Consider the following 19,136-nt stretch of genomic DNA (forward strand, 5'->3'; position numbering starts at 1 on the left):
GCTATTGTGACCATTCCAGCATTCAGCCAGAGAATTAATAATTACTTTGAACTTTGTTTGGTAATTACAGAAGAAAAAAGAGCTATAGTAGAGGTGGGAATCAAACCCACGTCATTGTAATGACTACTACCGCCCTAACCCAATGCGCCAAGCCAACCGATGGCAAAGCGATGATTTAATTTAGCTAGAATTTGCGTTTTTCCTTTATTCTTCCCAAATGCAATCTTGATGACATCATGAAAAGCGTAGCTTCTGATTGGTTCGTGCTGGATTGGATATCTGCATGTTAAAGTGCCTACCAGAGTGATGAGGTGAAAATTTGCAATTGTTTTGCATGGATTGGGAGATGCAAATGTTCAAACTCTCAGCCCGGTTAGCTGAGACGGTAGAGCGTAGGATTTTAATCCAACGGTCAAGGGTTCAAGTCCCTTATCGGGCGCTATTGTCATAAATGCCCTGATTGCGGGGTTACTTATGAATATAATGTTGTTTTTCAATAAGTTTTGATCCCGATACGAAATTTCCAGAATGCATCTGCAGCCTTTTCACTATTACATCAACCCAAACTCAGTAAAGCTTATAGATGACAATTAGACAAAGAGTCTCAGTGGCATAAGCACACAAGTGTTTTTAATTAAATCCTTCACTTTGTAACAACCAGATGATCACCAAAACCAAAAACCATGAGAATGTCTGGCAGTCATGGTTCACCGATAATACATGACAACCACCACATTGAGTTTTGTGAAAGAGAAAATTCCTTCATCTTCAGCTGGTAGCGTGGCCGAGCGGTCTAAGGCGCTGGTTTAAGGCACCAGTTATTTCGATGGCGTGGGTTCGAATCCCACCGCTGCCAATTTCATATTCTTGGTTATTTTGATTTTTCTCTTTGTCGCAATCACACAAAGCTCTGTGTGCCGCTGAATGGACGGTTTTCCAGAAGTGCGTTGCTCAAGCGCAAATCTCTGGAGTTCAACCATAATTGTTACTTGATTTTCACTTTCTTCGTTGACCGAAAGAGGAAACTGACAGTGATGAGGTGAAAATGATTGAAAATTTGCAATTGTTTTGCATCGATTGGGAGATAAAAATGTTCAAACTCTCAGCCCGGTTAGCTCAGACGGTAGAGCGTTGGACTTTTAATCCAACGGTCAAGGGTTCAAGTCCCTTATCGGGCGCTATTGTCATAAATGCACTGATTGCGGGTTTACTTATGAATATAATGTTGTTTTTCAATAAGTTTTGATCCCGGTACGAAATTTTCAGAATGCATCTGCAGCCTTTTCACTATTACATCAACCCAAACTCAGTAAAGCCTAGATGACAATTAGACGAAGAGTCTCAATGGCATAAGCACACAAGTGCTTTTAATTAAATCCTTTAGTTTGTAACAACCAGATGATCATCAAACCAAAAACCATGAGAATGCCTGGCAGTCATGGTTCACCGAAGATAACCTACATGACAACCACCACATTGAGTTTTGTAAAAGAGAAAATTCCTTCACCTTCGGCTGGTAGCGTGGCCGAGCGGTCTAAGGCGCTGGTTTAAGGCACCAGTCATTTCGATGGCGTGGGTTCGAATCCCACCGCTGCCAATTTCATATTCTTGGTTATTTTGATTTTTCTCTTTGTCGCAATCACACAAAGCTCTGTGTGCTGCTGAATGGATGGTTCTCCAGAAGTGCGTTGCTCAAGCGCAAAACTTTGGAGTTCAACCATTGTTACTTGTTTTTCACTTTCTTTGTTGACTGAAGGAGGAAACTGACAGTGATGAGGTGAAAATGATTGAAAATTTGCAATTGTTTCGCATCGATTGTGAGATACAAATATTCAAACTCTCAGCCCGGTTAGCTCAGACGATAGAGCGTTGGACTTTTAATCCAACGGTCAAAGGTTCAAGTCCCTTATCGGGCGCAACAGATTTTGTTCAGTTATTTTTTCTCAAAAAATCAATGCACATCAAGCTTTTGCATCCGTTCCAATATCCCATTGTATTGCCATAAATGCCCTGATAGCGGGATTACTTATGAATATAATGTTGTTTTTCAATAAATTTTGTTCCCCGTACGAAATTTTTAGAATGCATCTGCAGCCTTTTCACTATTACATCAACCCAAACCCAGTAAAGCCTAGATGACAATTAGACAAACAGTCTCAGTGGCATAAGCACACAAGTGTTTTTAATTAAATCCTTCACTTTGTAACAACCAGATGATCACCAAAACCAAAAACCATCAGAATGTCTGGCAGTCATGGTTCACCGATAATACATGACAACTACCACATTGAGTTTTGTAAAAGAGAAAATTCTATCATCTTCGGCTGGTAGCGTGGCCGAGCGGTCTAAGGCGCTGGTTTAAGGCACCAGTCATTTCGATGGCGTGGGTTCGAATCCCACCGCTGCCAATTTCATATTCTTGGTTATTTTGATTTTTCTCTTTGTCGCAATCACACAAAGCTCTGTGTGCTGCTGAATGGATGGTTCTCCAGAAGTGCGTTGCTCAAGCGCAAAACTTTGGAGTTCAACCATTGTTACTTGTTTTTCACTTTCTTTGTTGACTGAAGGAGGAAACTGACAGTGATGAGGTGAAAATGATTGAAAATTTGCAATTGTTTCGCATCGATTGTGAGATACAAATATTCAAACTCTCAGCCCGGTTAGCTCAGACGATAGAGCGTTGGACTTTTAATCCAACGGTCAAAGGTTCAAGTCCCTTATCGGGCGCAACAGATTTTGTTCAGTTATTTTTTCCCAAAAAATCAATGCACATCAAGCTTTTGCATCCGTTCCAATATCCCATTGTATTGCCATAAATGCCCTGATAGCGGGATTACTTATGAATATAATGTTGTTTTTCAATAAATTTTGTTCCCCGTACGAAATTTTTAGAATGCATCTGCAGCCTTTTCACTATTACATCAACCCAAACCCAGTAAAGCCTAGATGACAATTAGACAAACAGTCTCAGTGGCATAAGCACACAAGTGTTTTTAATTAAATCCTTCACTTTGTAACAACCAGATGATCACCAAAACCAAAAACCATGAGAATGTCTGGCAGTCATGGTTCACCGATAATACATGACAACTACCACATTGAGTTTTGTAAAAGAGAAAATTCTATCATCTTCGGCTGGTAGCGTGGCCGAGCGGTCTAAGGCGCTGGTTTAAGGCACCAGTCATTTCGATGGCGTGGGTTCGAATCCCACCGCTGCCAATTTCATATTCTTGGTTATTTTGATTTTTCTCTGTCGCAATCACACAAAGCTCTATGTGCCGCTGAATGGATGGTTTTCCAGAAGTGCGTTGCTCAAGCGCAAATCTTTGGAGTTCAACCATTGTTACTTGATTTTCACTTTCTTCGTTGACCGAAAGAGGAAACTGACAGTGATGAGAAGAAAATGATTGAAAATTTGCATTTGTTTCGCATCGATTGTGAGATACAAATATTCAAACTCTCAGCCCGGTTAGCTCAGACGATAGAGCGTTGGACTTTTAATCCAACGGTCAAGGGTTCAAGTCCCTTATCGGGCGCAACAGATTTTGTTCAGTTACTTTTTCCCAAAAAATCAATACACATCAAGCTTTTGCATCCGTTCCAATATCCCATTGTATTGTCATAAATGCCCTGATAGCGGGATTACTTATGAATATAATGTTGTTTTTCAATAAATTTTGTTCCCCGTACGAAATTTTTAGAATGCATCTGCAGCCTTTTCACTATTACATCAACCCAAACCCAGTAAAGCCTAGATGACAATTAGACAAACAGTCTCAGTGGCATAAGCACACAAGTGTTTTTAATTAAATCCTTCACTTTGTAACAACCAGATGATCACCAAAACCAAAAACCATGAGAATGTCTGGCAGTCTTGGTTCACCGTTAATATATCACAACCACCACATTGAGTTTTGTGAAAGAGAAAATTCCTTCATCTTCGGCTGGTAGCGTGGCCGAGCGGTCTAAGGCGCTGGTTTAAGGCACCAGTCATTTCGATGGCGTGGGCTCGAATCCCACCGCTGCCAATTTCATATTCTTGGTTATTTTGATTTTTCTCTTTGTTGCAATCACACAAAGCTCTGTGTGCTGCTGAATGGATGGTTTTTCAGAAGTGCGTTGCTCAAGCGCAAATCTCTGGAGTTCAACCATTATTACTTGATTTTCACTTTCTTCGTTGACCGAAAGAGGAAACTGACAGTGATGAGGTGAAAATGATGATAGGCACTTTTACATCACCCACTCGTCGAAGAGCGCCTGCTTTTCAATGTGAAATTGCTTTGTGTTTGGTTTAGTCACAATTGTCCCTATAAACTCCATTGATTGCAGTCATTAAGATCCTTCTTGCACTTGGCTAAACCACCTTGGCTAAACCACTCCGCCATGCAAGCGCTCGTGAAATCTTCGTTTAATTTGGTTTATATGGGTAATGTTTCGAGAACGCTCACAATATTATCAGTTTAGTTTGTTTTTATTTCTGACCATCACAAAGAAAAAACAATATACGACAAACTTAGCACAGATCTATAAAAGGTAAAAGCGACAAAACGCGGACGTTATAACGTGCATGATACCAAAGCAGGACAATCAGTTTAACATGACACGGTCGCAAGTCGCAACAGCAACCTGCAGATTACATATACGCTGACATGAGGCGCAAGTAATTCCACGTTGCTTATGGGTAATTCGACGCGACTTATGGGGCATTTGGTAATTCGACGCAACTTATGGAGCTTATGGGTAATTCGACGCGATTTATGGGGCTTATGAGTAATTCGACTCGCGTTTGGCAGTTTGGCATTTTTTTGGCATTTTTTATTTTTGTGTCTGGCATTTTTTTGTAATTATTGCGGTACCGGTACAACTCACCACTACAGTTTTTTCAAAAACTTTTATTAATGAAAGTCCATCAAAAAACTTTAATTTATGGACTGGAAACTCCGAATTCCTAATTTATTGAAATGGAAGCTCCAGACCAGAGGCCACGGCACTAGCCAGTCACAGCAGTCACCATCACCAACACCAAGTCACCAACCAAAGATGGAGTTGGACTGGGCAGCTGGAGGGAAGCGATTTTGACATTTATTTTCTTGCCAATGATAAGTGTTAACAGGGTATGGTTAATGATGCGCAGTTGCACCGTTTGAGTTGAAAGCATACCTTAGGCCAGAGATCTTGTACAAATTTGAACCGGAACGTATTTGGCCTACTGGTATGCTGTACTGTGTATGAATGGCTGGCTGGGGTGAACACGTTGACATACAGGTAGGCTATAAACCTATACGGGAGGCTACTGTCTCGAAGCGGAATGGCCCGTTTCGGCGAGTCCGATTCGGCGAGTCCGATTCGACTAGTCCGATTCGGCGAGTTCCCTATTCGGCGAGAGCCTTTTTCGCCGAGTGCCCTATTCGGCGAGTTTTTGAAATTTTTAAAAGGAAATTATCGGGTACCGTAGCCTAATTGCAATTGCCGTTTTTACATCGTTTTAACATCGCTAAACGTTGAAATCGTGCAGAAAGGAATAAAAATATAATGTTTGAACTATTAAATTAAAATTTGTCATGTCAGTTCAGTTATTTTTATTTTTGACCATCATATCAAAAACAATACACGTCAACATAGCAAAGGTAGAAGTGACAAAACGCGAACGTTAAAACGTGCTTGAATTCGTCATGTCAGTTCAGTTATTTTTATTTTTGACCATCATATCAAAAACAATACACGTCAACATAGTAAAGGTAGAAGCGACAAAACGCGAACGTTAAAACGTGCTTGTGAGCGAAGTAAGTTATTGAGTTGAAAGAAATTTGGCAAGGTTGCCTCACCTTCAGAAAAATTTAAGATATGAAGGAAAAATAAAACAAAGACAATGTTACAAAAAAAATAATGTTTATATCTATAAGTTAGTACTTTTGAATAGCCTAGTTAAAATTAGAGATGTACCGATATATCGGTATCGGTGATATCGGCCATTTTTTGAGTATCGGTATCGGAATCGGTATCGGCAAAATTTGGCCGATACTGTGGCCGATACTCAGGCGCGAATCTAAGAGTTTTTTTCGGGGGGGGCCAGAAAGTTTGAAAATCAATTAAAAAGAAAGAAAAAGCTAAACAGATATGAACAATGATACTACGACATATACGATATGCTAGAAAATAGACATTAAAACAACCATTTTCATCAATTGTGATGCCGAGGGACTAATATCAGCTGTTTAGAAGCATATCAAACCATTTGATGCGGAAACATACAATTTTTCACAAAATTTCGGGGGGGGCCCGGGCCCCCTGGGCCCCCCCCATAAATCCGCGCCTGCCGATACTAAACATGTAATAAAAAGGCGTTTGCTGCGAATTTTCTGCAGAAGCAGATATAGATTTTTTAAAGTAGTTAACTAACGTCACATTGATGTAGAAAAATAAAAACCTGTTCAAATTTTTGATACCTCACACTCCCATGACTTCATGCGCACACCTTTTGGCATTGTTTGCTTACAGTGATTCTTTCACTCAAATAAAACGTTTTGTTTCAGAAGTTTTGCGTTGTTCGATTCTTAAGTTGTGAAGGAGACTCAATTTCTCCAATATTTATCATTTGTGTTTCTTTTTTACTCTCAACAGAGGATAAAACCAGGCCAGGACTGCCCAGGTGGCGGAAATGTGTATAATTTTGCATCGTTTTTGCGTTGCTGGACGTTTGGGGGACCCGTGTAACTTGGTTCTTTTTGGTGGGCTGGTTCTGTCGGTTTGTGATTTGGTTTCCGCATTTAGTTATGGTGGACTCGCCAAGCTTGGGCAATGTCGTGGCGGAGTGGGTGGGAGCGGTGAGACTGCGAGTCCTCGCTGGGCTGGTCAATAAGTGGTCTTGTTGCACCTGGGATGGCGGCCTCGTTGTGGGGGGAGCGTTCTTCTCGGCTGTCGGCGCGTGCTGGGCACTCACTGGTTTGCTGGGCTGTTGCAATTCGCTGGCCATAGCGGTGTGGCTTCCACGCTAGCCATTTAGACCATCCAACTATATGTTTCTCGGCAGCCGTTTTGCAGCAAGAATTGACATCGACAAGAATTGAAATGGCTAGTGTGGAAGCTGCACCGTTGTGGTTGGCGGGTCGCAGCTGCTCGCTGTGCTGGTGGGTGCTCGTCCTTGTGCTGGTGGCCGGGAGGGGCGCTCCTTTCTTCGCGGTGGGGTTGTCGTCTTGGGCGCGGCAGGACCATTTTGATTGGTTTGGTGAGGATTCGTGGTCCCATTGCTTTCGTGTTGGGCCTGCTAGTTCTGCCGTGGAATTGTTTGGGCTTGGTGGGTATGTTGCAGCGAGGGGTGGAAGTTGGGTCGCGGACTGGTGGAGCCGGCTTGCTGGGGGCAGCCGGGTTGCATAGTTTTTTTGGACGTTTAGCAGCGTGGGGGCGATGCGGGACTGTGCATATTTGCTGCCTGGGTAGTCTTGGCCTGGCAAAAGCTTTTCAACCAAACGACAAGCGCCCTTAGGTTGCATATTACTTGTCGAATAGTTTTTGTACGACTACACAAATCACTTGGTTTACATTTTACATCTTATTATCAATTATGATAGCCTATTTGGAGAGCTTGCGCAAACACTTTATTTAATTTTTCAGAAACCCCAATTATGATGTAATGTTTCTTCCCTTATACCCTAGTCCTCAATTATGGTGGCCTTTCATTACTAAAACCTACTATTATGACACAAAAATGCGGTTGAGATTGGATTCTTGAATCTTTAATAAATTATACCAATTGAAAGCTTTTTTTAATAGTTTTATGCAAATAAGGTAAAACTTAGCATTTGATATAATACCTTGCAAATACCAAAATTGCATCTTTTTGTAACACCAAAGTATCGGCCAAAATATTGGTATCAGTATCGGTATCGGCCTAAAAAAGTGATATCGGTATCGGCCACAATATTGGTATCGGTACATCTCTAGTTAAAATCATAGGCGCCTAACTATTTTTTTGGCCGTGGGGGCGAAAGCGTGTTTCATCAGCAGCAACGTAAATTCAGCGAAATGTCACGCAGATGGATGACGTAATTATGTCGTCACACTAGGATTGCTTTTATTGCCACACTCGGAGTTATCGCTACGTTCGACATACCGTTAATTATTATAAACAAAGCTCGACCAAAACACATGCTATGCGTCTGCGTTGGCTAGCGGTTGATGAACTGCGACTCTTTAAGCTAAGCGCAACATAAAGTTTAGCAACGAACTAGATTTATTAGCATGAAACAAGAGACGAAAAGGTTTACTAAAAGGTATACTGTAAATGGAATGAAAATACTAACTTGATCATATGCTTGAAAATATACCTGTTGAAAGCAAAATCATTCATGTTTACATCAATTCAACAGCACGTCACCTTTAATAAATTTAAAAGTTGCTGACATCCGTAAACAGCCCTTGAAAAATAGTTGAACAGAGAGACGTTTGATTAAGTTTTCGTCTTGACATTGCTCCCTTTTCACTACAATATCGCAACTTATGGCTGACCAGCTTTCAAGTTTCAATTCGCTGTAATACGCCCGTTTTTGTGTTGCAGATGAAACAAAAGATGCGCATATTCCCCCGCCTTTGATCGGGTTTCTATGGCAACGGACGTGTGTGCGCCATGCAGTTTGCGCGAGGCCGTTGTTGTGTTGATTATGCCACTTGTGCGACTGTGCGCAATGCGGTTTGTACCAGCCCTTGTTACGTTGGTTAGTGGTAACCTCGGGCCGAGACTTCAAGTTTATTTTCACAGCAACCGATTCACTGCCGCGACAATTCTCTGCAGAGGTTTCGACTTTCGAAAGCGACAGCTAGGCTGTTTGCAAGCGCATTAAGTTAAACGCACGCTGCGTCAACGTAGCAAATTATGTTGTTTTTGGGTGCATTCAACATCTGATGACATTGAATCGACGCAAAATGGTAGATTTTTGCTATGTCACAGGCAGCAAAATCAGTCATTTTTACATTGATTCAACGTCTGCAGACGTTAAATCAACGTAAAAATGACAGATTTTTTTGTCTGGGGTGGGATTGTATCATCGCTACTCGTTCTAGTGATTATTTACTGCGAAGCTGTTGCGGTTTGCATTTAAAAATGTTTTCCTGCTGCCGATCGCTAGTTCATCTATTGTTTTATGTATCAATGCCGCATAAAAAGTTGCTCCCACGCGGAAATATGCGTGGGGGCCTGGCCACCACGGCTTAGGCGCCTATGGTTAAAATAATTAGTTTGGATCAACAAATGTGTGACCTACACTCCTACAGCTTAGATTGAAAGGAAATTATCGGGTAGGCTACCGTAGCCTAGTTATCCTAACCAGCAAAAAGTTGTTCCAAGAACCCAGTTAGCCTAACAGTTCATTTTTACATTGTAGTAACAGAATGAAAAGGCTAACCAAATGTGTGGTCTATCGTTTTAACGTCGCTAAACGTTGAAATCGTGTAGAAAAGGGTGCTTTTGCTGACTAGGATACGTTGGAACTGAGAAACATTCACAGAAGCCCTACGATACGTTGCATTGTTAAGATAATGTATTCAGACGTTGAATCAATGTACAAATGAAATGTTATGCTAAATGGGTTCTTGGTACAAATCATAGGGCTTCTGTGAATGTTTCTCAGTTTCAAAGTAGCCTAGTCAGCAAAAGCTCCCTTTTCTACACGATTTCAACGTTTAGCGACGTTAACACGATATGCCACACATTTGTTTAGCCTTTTCATTCTGTTACTACAATGTAAAAATGAACTGTTAGGCTAACTGTGTTCTTGGAACAATTTTTTGCTGGTCGGGATAACTAGGCTACGGTACCTGATAATTTCCTTTCAATCCAAGCTGTAGGCCACACATTTGTTGGTCCAAACTAATCATTTTAACTATTCAAAAGTACTAACTTATAGACATAAACATGATCTATTTTGTTTTATTTTTGTAACATTTTCTTTGTTTTATTTTTCCTTCATATCTTAAATTTTTCTGAAAGTGTTGCGACCGTGCCAAATTTCTTTCAGCTCAATAACTTACTTCGGTCACAAGCACGTTTTAACGTTCGCGTTTTGTCGCTTCTACCTTTTTCTACACCTTTGCTATGTTGACGTGTATTGTTTTTGATATCATGATCAGAAAGAAAAACAACTGAACTGACATGACGAATTCAAGCACGTTTTAACGTTCGCGTTTTGTCGCTTCTACCTTTGCTATGTTGACGTGTATTGTTTTTGATATGATGGTCAGAAATAAAAACAACTGAACTGACATGACGAATTTTAATTTAATAGTTCAAACATTTTCTTTTTATTCCTTTCTGCACGATTTCAACGTTTAGCGACGTTAAAACGATGTAAAAACGGCAATCATAATTAGGCTACGGTACCCGATAATTTCCTTTCAAAAATTTCAAAAACTCGCCGAATAGGGCACTCGCCGAATAGGAAACTCGCCGAATCGGACTAGTCGAATCGGACTCGCCGAATAGTAGCAGACCCGTCTCGAAGAGCACACTGTGCAGCCTACCAGGAATTTCGTTGACTTGAGCTGCTGAATTGGTACCGGAAGTTCCTCACCAGTACCGTACATCCAGTCTATTATATATGGCATGTGAAAAAGCATGTGAAAATGAAATGCGTTTTTTTATCAGATTATAATCAAAATCTAAAATTGTAGTCTGCAAGTGCCGCCCCCAGACGTGCCGCCCGGGGCAGTTCGCCTCTCCCCCCTAGCTACGCCACTGTAGATCACCTTCAGTTAAGCTTATTTAAACAGAATATTTGCGATGCAAAAGTTTCAGACAGCTGTTTGATATTATGAATGCATGTGAAAACTCATCGGATGCCAGAATAGCTCCACATCTACTTGTAAAAACATGCACTACAAGGCCAATCGGTCTTTATCACCTTCCTCTGATTGCGCTTGGTTGATGCTTGATAGCTCCAACTATGTGGCTGCGTACAACCTTTGAAAGTTTGTTTTAATTTAGCTTGATACATGCAGTTTGTGTTTCATTATTCATACTAAGTGGTCTATCAAGTTAAATTAAGACAATATACCATCAGACAGAGCTATATGTAGCACCAAATAGTATGGTGTATGACCTTTCTGATTAACAGGACAAGTAACTACTAACACTAACAGTTTGGCATTTTTTTGGCATTTTTTTTTTTGAAACCCTGAAAAATTTGGCGGTTTTTATGAAACATTTGGCAGGAAAAGCTATTTTGGATCTGGCAACCCTGTTTCCAATCGTTTCATACATTTTTTTAAGTAACAACTGTTTTCAATTACCGGTATCCCAACAAAGAACTGCAAAAGAAAGTGTTTCAATTAGGCTATAGCTACCGTACTGAATAACTTTTTATAAATCGGCTTGATGCAGTTTTGACTAGGCTAAGTTCTGTAAGTCAGAAGTGTGGTTGTATGCTCAGCAAATAGCACCAATGAACCATCCTACTTTATGTGCTACCAATCATGAGGATGAGGCCTATTTGGTCCCAGCGGTGACCATGTTAACTGTCAACCTCCTTTGTTTCTTGTCGTAATTTTTTTGATTTCTGTCATTGCATAGCTTACTATGATGAGGATTGTATGGAGTATTGTAATGTCCTTTAAAATCTAATTGGCGAATCTACAGTCTGGTCGACTGATACATGTTAACTTGTCAATAAAAAAGTAGACAGCACCACACTAAACTCACAAATTCAAGTTATTTCAATTTAATAAACTCATATCCGTAAATTTTAATGTGATAGCCCTACATTATACTTTTTTTGATTCCTTTATTACACTATGCATCCTTTTGGATCATTTGTGAAGTCAAAAGAAAATATTAATGAAAGGTTTAGTGACAATATTGTATTTTGGTGACCTATTGATGGCTTGATTGTTTCAAAACAAATATTTCAGAGAAGCAAAAGTACAAATTTTGGGAGCTGATATACAAGTCCCCCCCCCCTTGGCAACTCATGACAAAGAGGAATTGACTAAAACATGTGGATTGAAGTGTGTGAACAGTAAAGCAAAGGTTAAGTAGTTTCACCCTATATATGTTTGGTTGAGTCCTGTCTTTGTCATGAGCTACCAAGGGGGGGGAGGGGGGACTTGTATACCAGCTCCAAATTTTGTTTCAACAGTTCAATTATTGACAGATTGTTGCAAAAAAAAAATGTTTTTATTTTCTTTCTTTTTTAAAAACAAAAAAACGGCTCACATCTACTTATGTCTTTGGTGTACTTTTCTGTTTAGAATCAACATTAATTACTGTATTTACCATTTGTTTCACTTGATAAAGTTTGCCTAAGCCTAAAATTTTATGATGAAATTTTCCTTTCCTGGAGTGAGTAGCTATGTGTTGGCTTTTTAAATAATTTTATGGACAACAATTTTGCTTCAAACTCTTATAAGATTTCAATGTTTTACGTTTGATGCACTGTAACCAAACTAACCATATTGAATTGATTTCATTAATTGTACTATTCGTCCAATAGTTTTATAATATCAGTTTGTGATATTTACATTATAATTGCTATTTTACAATAAAGTATTTTTGTATGTAATGTTAATTTATAGCAGACATGATGCATTGCTTTCAGTAATTCATAATATAATTTCACCACAAGAAAGACACATAACAGTATTGGTCTTCAAATTCAGTTTATATATAAGATTACTTTAAAATTTTATGAATGAGTTATGTGTTACAAGTTGTGTGTGTACTAAACATGATGACATTATGCAGGAAAAGTTGTTGTACCCAGCCTATTATGGACACGACGAATATCTTGTGGTTGGGCTTGCAGTGTTTGTGGTAATTGTGGCAATAAAGCATCTTATCTTTCACACTTTGTATTTTTGGTGGTATTGCAATGGACAGTTTTACGTTCCGAACAAGTACTGGAGCTTTATCACTGGTTAGTAACAACATTGTCGCTGTAATGATTCTATGTAAATGTGTATGAATCACAAATTTTTGATCAAAATTAGGTTTCTCATGAAATGGGTCATATTTAGATGATAATTGGGCAGAACTATTCTGCAGCCAATCCAAAACACTGACAGACAGAAGTGTGGCCCCTGTATATGTATTTTGTTAGGTATTGGGTACGGTATCCATTATAAATTAAAACATTTTGAACATTGATAAATAATTGAGAAAGTTTATCTTTCCATCATTATCTTGGTGTAAATTGCAGACACACATCTTATTTCTATTCTGATACCTTTTTTAGGACCACAGACTTTTTCCCTTGATCACACACTTACTAATCTGATTGAAACATTGCATTACTTTTGCATGAAAAAGTTACTATATTTTGTGACAGTGATAATACTTTTCCGAGACTAATAATAGATTGTGCTCGTCAACATCTAAATGATATATATATATTGTCGTATAAAGAAATAATTGCAGTTTCTGAGCATTGCAAAATTCATTCAAAATTTTTAAATCGTGCCATTGCTTCTCAGATCTTAGTTTTTAATGACAGGTACCATAATGTAACGTTTTGCATATGAGAAATTTTAAGTTGTTGACCTGTTATTTTTTGTTGTAACATGTCAACTTTTTCCACAGGTAGAAGTCTTCCTCAAAGAGTTTTAAAGTATGTGTCATCCAAAACAAACGATAACAAAGAGATGACAGTTGACACACTTCTCTCTACTGTGGATTCCTACTTCAGAACAAAAGAATTCGCACCTAGTCTGAGTACTGTTAAAGGTAACGTTGGTTCCTGGAGCACAGTGATAGTTTCTTTCACGTATGCAGCTTTTTTTCTGAAAAATAATTAGTATCATTCCAAAGGCTACTTTTTGACAAATTGCATATTTTAGAGGTGACTTTTTGCAGAGAGGAATTTTTGTAGGTAATTGCTGTTCAGCAGGGAAGTATCTTACAAAATAAGCAAAGCAAAAAACGTCAAAACAACAATAAAAGAAACGTTCCAGACGGAGACTACAATTAAATGTGTCAGCCCACATTGCAAAATTTGTCCATGCTTCATTTTTGTACAATCACTTACTGTTTAAATGTGAAGTTAAATCATTGTACATTTAACTCACAGGAAAAGTGGTGGAAGAAGTTATTACTGAATACAAGCCGAAAGAAGTTCTTGTAGTGGGTTGCCATGTTGGCTACGTGCTCTTGCAGATGCTGCGTTCTCTTCCAAAAGACGCAAGAATAATTACAATTGAGTCGAATGAAGAGTTCATTGTTGCTTCCACATCTTTATTGAAATTAGTTGGACTTGAAAATCAGGTTGATCAGAAGATTAATGTTTCTTTACTTGTTTACCTGCTTGAGAAAAACCTTATAATACCAAAACCAACAACCGATTACCTTGAATATGTACTCGAACTTGCACTGCCGAAACAGATTATGCTCAGTTGCTCACCCATTTTGCAAAACTTGTGTTATTCTGGCGAGTGCTGGAAACCTTACGTGTTCATGTGGAGAATTCACCTTTCTTGCCATACGCAGCTTTTCTATGCAATGTTCTTCCTGCACGAGCAGAAACACTTTTGATTGAACATCGTATTATCATTATGATTCTGATGATGATCAGTGAACAGTGCTATTATTGCTTGAAAACGGTGCAAAAGCGACGTTTTTGCTTTTAAATTTTGCTTGAAAGTTTTTGCTTTAAATAAGTTACTGTGTTGTGTATAGCGGGTTGATGACGACACATTTCATCATGTATGAAATTGAAATCACATACCACGAGTGCACAAGAAAATAACAAATACATATTGCAATGCATAGTCAAATGGATAGTCATTTTAATGAAATGGCCTTCTCTTTCAGGTCACTTTTGTATGTGCTGAAGCAACCGAGGACACACTTGAACGAATACGGTCAGACTACGGGATACAAAAGCTCGATTTTATCTTTTTGAACCGCACGAAACACGGTTTACCATCTTACGTTTCTTTTGTCAAACTATTGGAAGGAGATAATGAAAAGGTGAGGCTTGAGCTTCATGGACTATACGCGCACAGTGACCTACTTTTGAAGTTTGCACAATGCACATGGCTATCTATTGGTTTAAAATAGTGTGTTTAGAGTTTGCCATTCAAAATGAAGGTTTAATTTAAGTGTCAACACATTTGTAATTTTTTTGTTCCGCTTTTTACATTTCACTGTGCTGATGTGATGCGCTATACGTTAATTTTTTAGTTGCTGATATGCTTTTTTTACATTTCACGTTGCTTTTTTACTTGTTTGAGGTTTTATTTTCCTTGTTTTGTATTGAAAATTGGTATCAGAACTCTCAGAGTTAGGGAGTTTTGTAAATCATACATTGTCTGCGACTCTTTATACCAACAGATTTGCATTTACCTTGATATTGCTCTAGAAACAATATATATAAATTCTTTTTTGCAGGATGACGGGTTTTTGTATAGACCTTCCAGCAGTGAAGGGGTTCATAGGTCTGTGCTATTGGCTGACAAAGTCGTCTTGCCCGGAGACCCTGAGTTTCTTAAATACGTTCGATTGTCTGAGAAGTACGAAACGAAATACTATCAGATGTCGCTTGAGCATACATCCAATGAGATTGTCGATGGAATGGAAAAGGCGGTTTTTGTGGGATAGTAATTTGAGGGAAAACATTGCTAAACCTGGCAGCTAATCAGTCGTTTTTTTTTACATTGATTCAACATCTGCAGACGTTGAATCATCGTAAAAAACGGCTGATTTGCTGTCTGGAAAAATATTAATGAATGTCCGTAAGATCGAAGTTGCATGTTTGATTCTTATTCATTTGTTATTTTACTGCGTTTTACAAATCGATGAATGAAATTGTTAGTTGTGTGGACGTTAGTTTTTTTTTCCACTTTGCTTATTGCGAACTTTTGATACTGGGGTGGCCGCACAACGTCTGTTCGGTCCTTTATATGCTGCTCGCTGAACTAAAGAGAACAAAGCAGTGAGTTGGTACAGCCGTCACTGTTTTCCCAAACTGGCGGTTCCACGAGGCCACAAGAAAGTGCCACTATTAAAGGGAAAAGGGTTTCATTTTGTATTTACGCTTGTACTTAGCTAAACAGTTAAGCACTCGAGATCAAAAAGAAACTTGAGTTACAGCGACTAATATTAGATGACTAAACGGGTTATTGCTACGTTGACGTTTTGTAGAAGAATATTTGACGCTTGATCTTCATATGTACTACGAATTATCGTCAACTGCTTTCACATTAACATCATTTTTCGTCTGGTAAACGTCAGTTGGTGTGTAAACACCTATTAACTTTTTTAATTATGTCGTTCTTGAAAATTTCAAATGCGTCTTATACGCTGCTCAATGAGGGAGCAAGTCCGGCCACCCCAAATGTAGTATCACGTATGATGAAATATTGCTGTGTTATTGGCAAGATTTTATTTATCATGATTTCTTTTTTGAAAATTAATTTAAAAACTGCAACCACAAGTTCCAGCACGAACAACTTTACTATGAATCATAAATAATAATGCATCTCATCATCATTTTGCTTTTAAAAAAATGCTAATGGTGGTTGGGTGACTTAGTGCTTAGTGGGTATCAAAAATTGCCATTGTTTACACTTGTGCAAAATGCAAACTTGAACTTTTTTATAACTTATCAAGACAAATCTTGAATTGTTTCATTTGCACAACTGGGCTGTGTGTTGTTTTTTAGTTGGCTTTTTCAGTTTGTAAGAAAATGTGTCTCAACAATCGTAGCCTATGGCTATCATCACTTTTGAACTTCGTTTTTGTAGTTATACTTCATTTAGATTTAACCAGAATTATCTTTAGAAAACCTTTATATTTATATTAACGTTGTACAAACTGTACAGCCGATAAACGCCCCTTTTTTGTAAGTGCTTTTTCTCCGTTCAACATATGCATGCAATCCTTATATCGGTTGATTGCTTTCATGAATATCAAATCGTTTGAAGAATTTTTGTGCCGGTACTTTTTCTGATTTTGTTACGGATTTTGATTCTTTGTACTGCTAATTTGAAATGGTTCGTTTTTAGTTTAGTACACAGTAGTCTAGTGCTTTTAATTTATTGCTTTTGATATTTTGCAGTTGTTGCTTGTTATATCAGTAAGCTCAGTGACTTTTTTTTTCAGTAGCGATGAAGCGTTTTCTAATTCACTTTGTGTATGTTTTCCATTATATATTTTCAGGGAAAATTCAGTGTTTGCAGAAAATTTAAGTTATTTCTCTTTAACATAAAGCCTCTTAAATCACAAAAAGAAAAGAGTTAATTTTAAGGTCTGATTATTTGTGACTAGATTTTAGCACGCATTCATAGAGCTACTGTTTTTTTCAGTGACGATTGTTTGATTCATTACGAAACCAAACATCTTCAAGTTATGAGTTGTGTGGTGGCTTTGTCCTGACCGTGCATATTTATATTCGTTGTCTACAAAACTATTCGTTGTCGTTGTGGCAACATTTGATTTCCAACCTTTTCAATAATTCCTTTCAATCTTGGCCTAGTTCATTTGTGATAACGAGACTTGTAATGTTGTTGTCAACACAGTCTCGCCATTTTCTCTTGTGCATATATCTTATGAAAAGCGTTACTACCTACACGACATAAACGACTGACGGCACGTTGCTGTCTCGTGACTCGTGAGCAGCGTTGCCAGTTTCTTTTCAATTCACGTTATGGATTCTGCTAAATTTCCAGTTAAATTTGGTTTAGGTAACTGACAAACAAACCTTGTTTGAACCTTTGAAGCTATGCTCTCAATATCTTTTTTTTATAAATCGTGCTTTTCATACAAAAGAGTAAGCAGTAAGCCAGTTGTAAACAAACAATTTCTTTACTTGCAATATTCTTGAAGGTTTTGGTTTCTTTTAAATGGCAAGCCTGATCAATCTTACATTGGTTCATCTGTTTTGAGCTGCTAACAAAAACAGTGTATACCGGCCTTTCCGTTTACACATCTAATTTCGGCACAGCGTATTGAAATCATGGATGCAAGAAGTAATATTGACACTGAACATTTCAATACTTGGAGTGATTAATCACGTGACATCGCTTCCAGAAACCGTCCACATTCTTAAACGTTCAACCGTCTCACACTACAGGTGGCAATACGCATATTTGCAGGAGCAACTTATTTTGTATCATCTGTCTTCTAATAACAGATAATTGTACTTACAAAATGTTTGTTCCATAAACTGTTTAATGTATTTCTCATTCAATTAAGTTTGTTGTACTTGCGTAGCCTATAAGATTATCAAATTTATATTTTAATCAAATTGTGTCTAACATATTGATTGTATCACTTTCATTACAACTTCAATGCTTTGAATCTTTTATTTTAGTCCTGACATGTTTTGCAAGTTTTGTTTTCATTAGAAAGGTAATATATTACCAAGGAAATGACAGCAATGGTTTTAGTGGTCGGTATGTGTTTTTAAGATAAATACAGGTAGCATATGACTCTCGTGCAGTCAGTGCCGGATTACCCAAGTGCGGGGCCTGTAGCAGATTGATTTGATGTAGCCTACAGATAATGACTGGGAAGTAATTGAATATTTTATACATTTGATATTTTTTGATTATAGTGTTGCCGCTCTTGCCTTATAGTGTTTTGCAGATAGGCTAGTTTTTAAATCAACTTCAATTTTGAAAATGATCTCTCTCCAGTACAATTAGTTACCATCATACATAGATAAATGCGTAACAAATTGTCAATGTTAGGAAACGTGGTGTCAATATTGTTTTCTTTAATCAAAGTGAAATAGTTGAGTTCTGGAGAGGAACAGAACAATCAATAGCAATGTGCTTTACGAATTAGTGTATGCCTTGCGACGTTGCTCCAGCGCAGATTGTAGGCTGTCCAATACTGCAAGGAAAACTTCCACCGGGGACCTGTATTTAAGGGATATCCATTGCATCTGGAACTGAACGGCCACTGCCTACATCCTCATCGCGCGTTCGATTTTGGATAATTTTTCTTCTGCTTATTGGTCGATAATCCAGCACTTGAGTCAGCTTCTGCGCCTCTGACTCAAACTTAGCGAGTTATTCTCTGATAGTCTGTAGGGATCCTGCCAAAGAGGCACACAACGCTGAAGCAATGTTGAGATTTTGCCGCTTTGTTTGAAGAGAGGCTTGACTTGCCTGGAAGCGATCGGGTAAGCTAATACAAAAAACCACTAAGA

At 38.4% G+C, this 19,136-nt stretch overlaps 1 protein-coding gene and 7 non-coding genes across 8 annotated transcripts; all 8 read left to right on the plus strand.

Annotated features, from left to right (window-relative positions):
- Nucleotides 1-774: 774 nt before the first annotated feature.
- Nucleotides 775-856, plus strand: Trnal-aag (transfer RNA leucine (anticodon AAG)). The gene has a single exon. It is a non-coding gene; the product is annotated as a tRNA-Leu (tRNA).
- Nucleotides 857-1,105: 249 nt separating this feature from the next.
- Nucleotides 1,106-1,178, plus strand: Trnak-uuu (transfer RNA lysine (anticodon UUU)). Its single transcript has one exon. It is a non-coding gene; the product is annotated as a tRNA-Lys (tRNA).
- A 337-nt stretch (nt 1,179-1,515) lies between these two features.
- Trnal-aag (transfer RNA leucine (anticodon AAG)) lies at nt 1,516-1,597 on the plus strand. The gene has a single exon. It is a non-coding gene; the product is annotated as a tRNA-Leu (tRNA).
- A 729-nt stretch (nt 1,598-2,326) lies between these two features.
- Nucleotides 2,327-2,408, plus strand: Trnal-aag (transfer RNA leucine (anticodon AAG)). The gene has a single exon. It is a non-coding gene; the product is annotated as a tRNA-Leu (tRNA).
- Nucleotides 2,409-3,137: 729 nt separating this feature from the next.
- Nucleotides 3,138-3,219, plus strand: Trnal-aag (transfer RNA leucine (anticodon AAG)). Its single transcript has one exon. It is a non-coding gene; the product is annotated as a tRNA-Leu (tRNA).
- A 244-nt stretch (nt 3,220-3,463) lies between these two features.
- Nucleotides 3,464-3,536, plus strand: Trnak-uuu (transfer RNA lysine (anticodon UUU)). The gene has a single exon. It is a non-coding gene; the product is annotated as a tRNA-Lys (tRNA).
- A 410-nt stretch (nt 3,537-3,946) lies between these two features.
- Trnal-aag (transfer RNA leucine (anticodon AAG)) lies at nt 3,947-4,028 on the plus strand. The gene has a single exon. It is a non-coding gene; the product is annotated as a tRNA-Leu (tRNA).
- An 8,207-nt stretch (nt 4,029-12,235) lies between these two features.
- LOC145775632 (catechol O-methyltransferase A-like) lies at nt 12,236-18,307 on the plus strand. The gene is made up of 6 exons (XM_082586956.1): nt 12,236-12,328; nt 12,731-12,902; nt 13,565-13,708; nt 14,052-14,245; nt 14,792-14,950; nt 15,371-18,307. The coding sequence occupies exons 1-6, from the start codon at nt 12,305-12,307 to the stop codon at nt 15,578-15,580; spliced, it is 903 nt and encodes a 300-aa protein (XP_082443082.1). The 5' UTR covers nt 12,236-12,304; the 3' UTR covers nt 15,581-18,307.
- The last annotated feature ends 829 nt before the right edge of the window (nt 18,308-19,136 follow it).

This window comes from Aplidium turbinatum, chromosome 8, assembly GCF_918807975.1.
Source record: "Aplidium turbinatum chromosome 8, kaAplTurb1.1, whole genome shotgun sequence".
Taxonomy (NCBI): domain Eukaryota; kingdom Metazoa; phylum Chordata; class Ascidiacea; order Aplousobranchia; family Polyclinidae; genus Aplidium; species Aplidium turbinatum.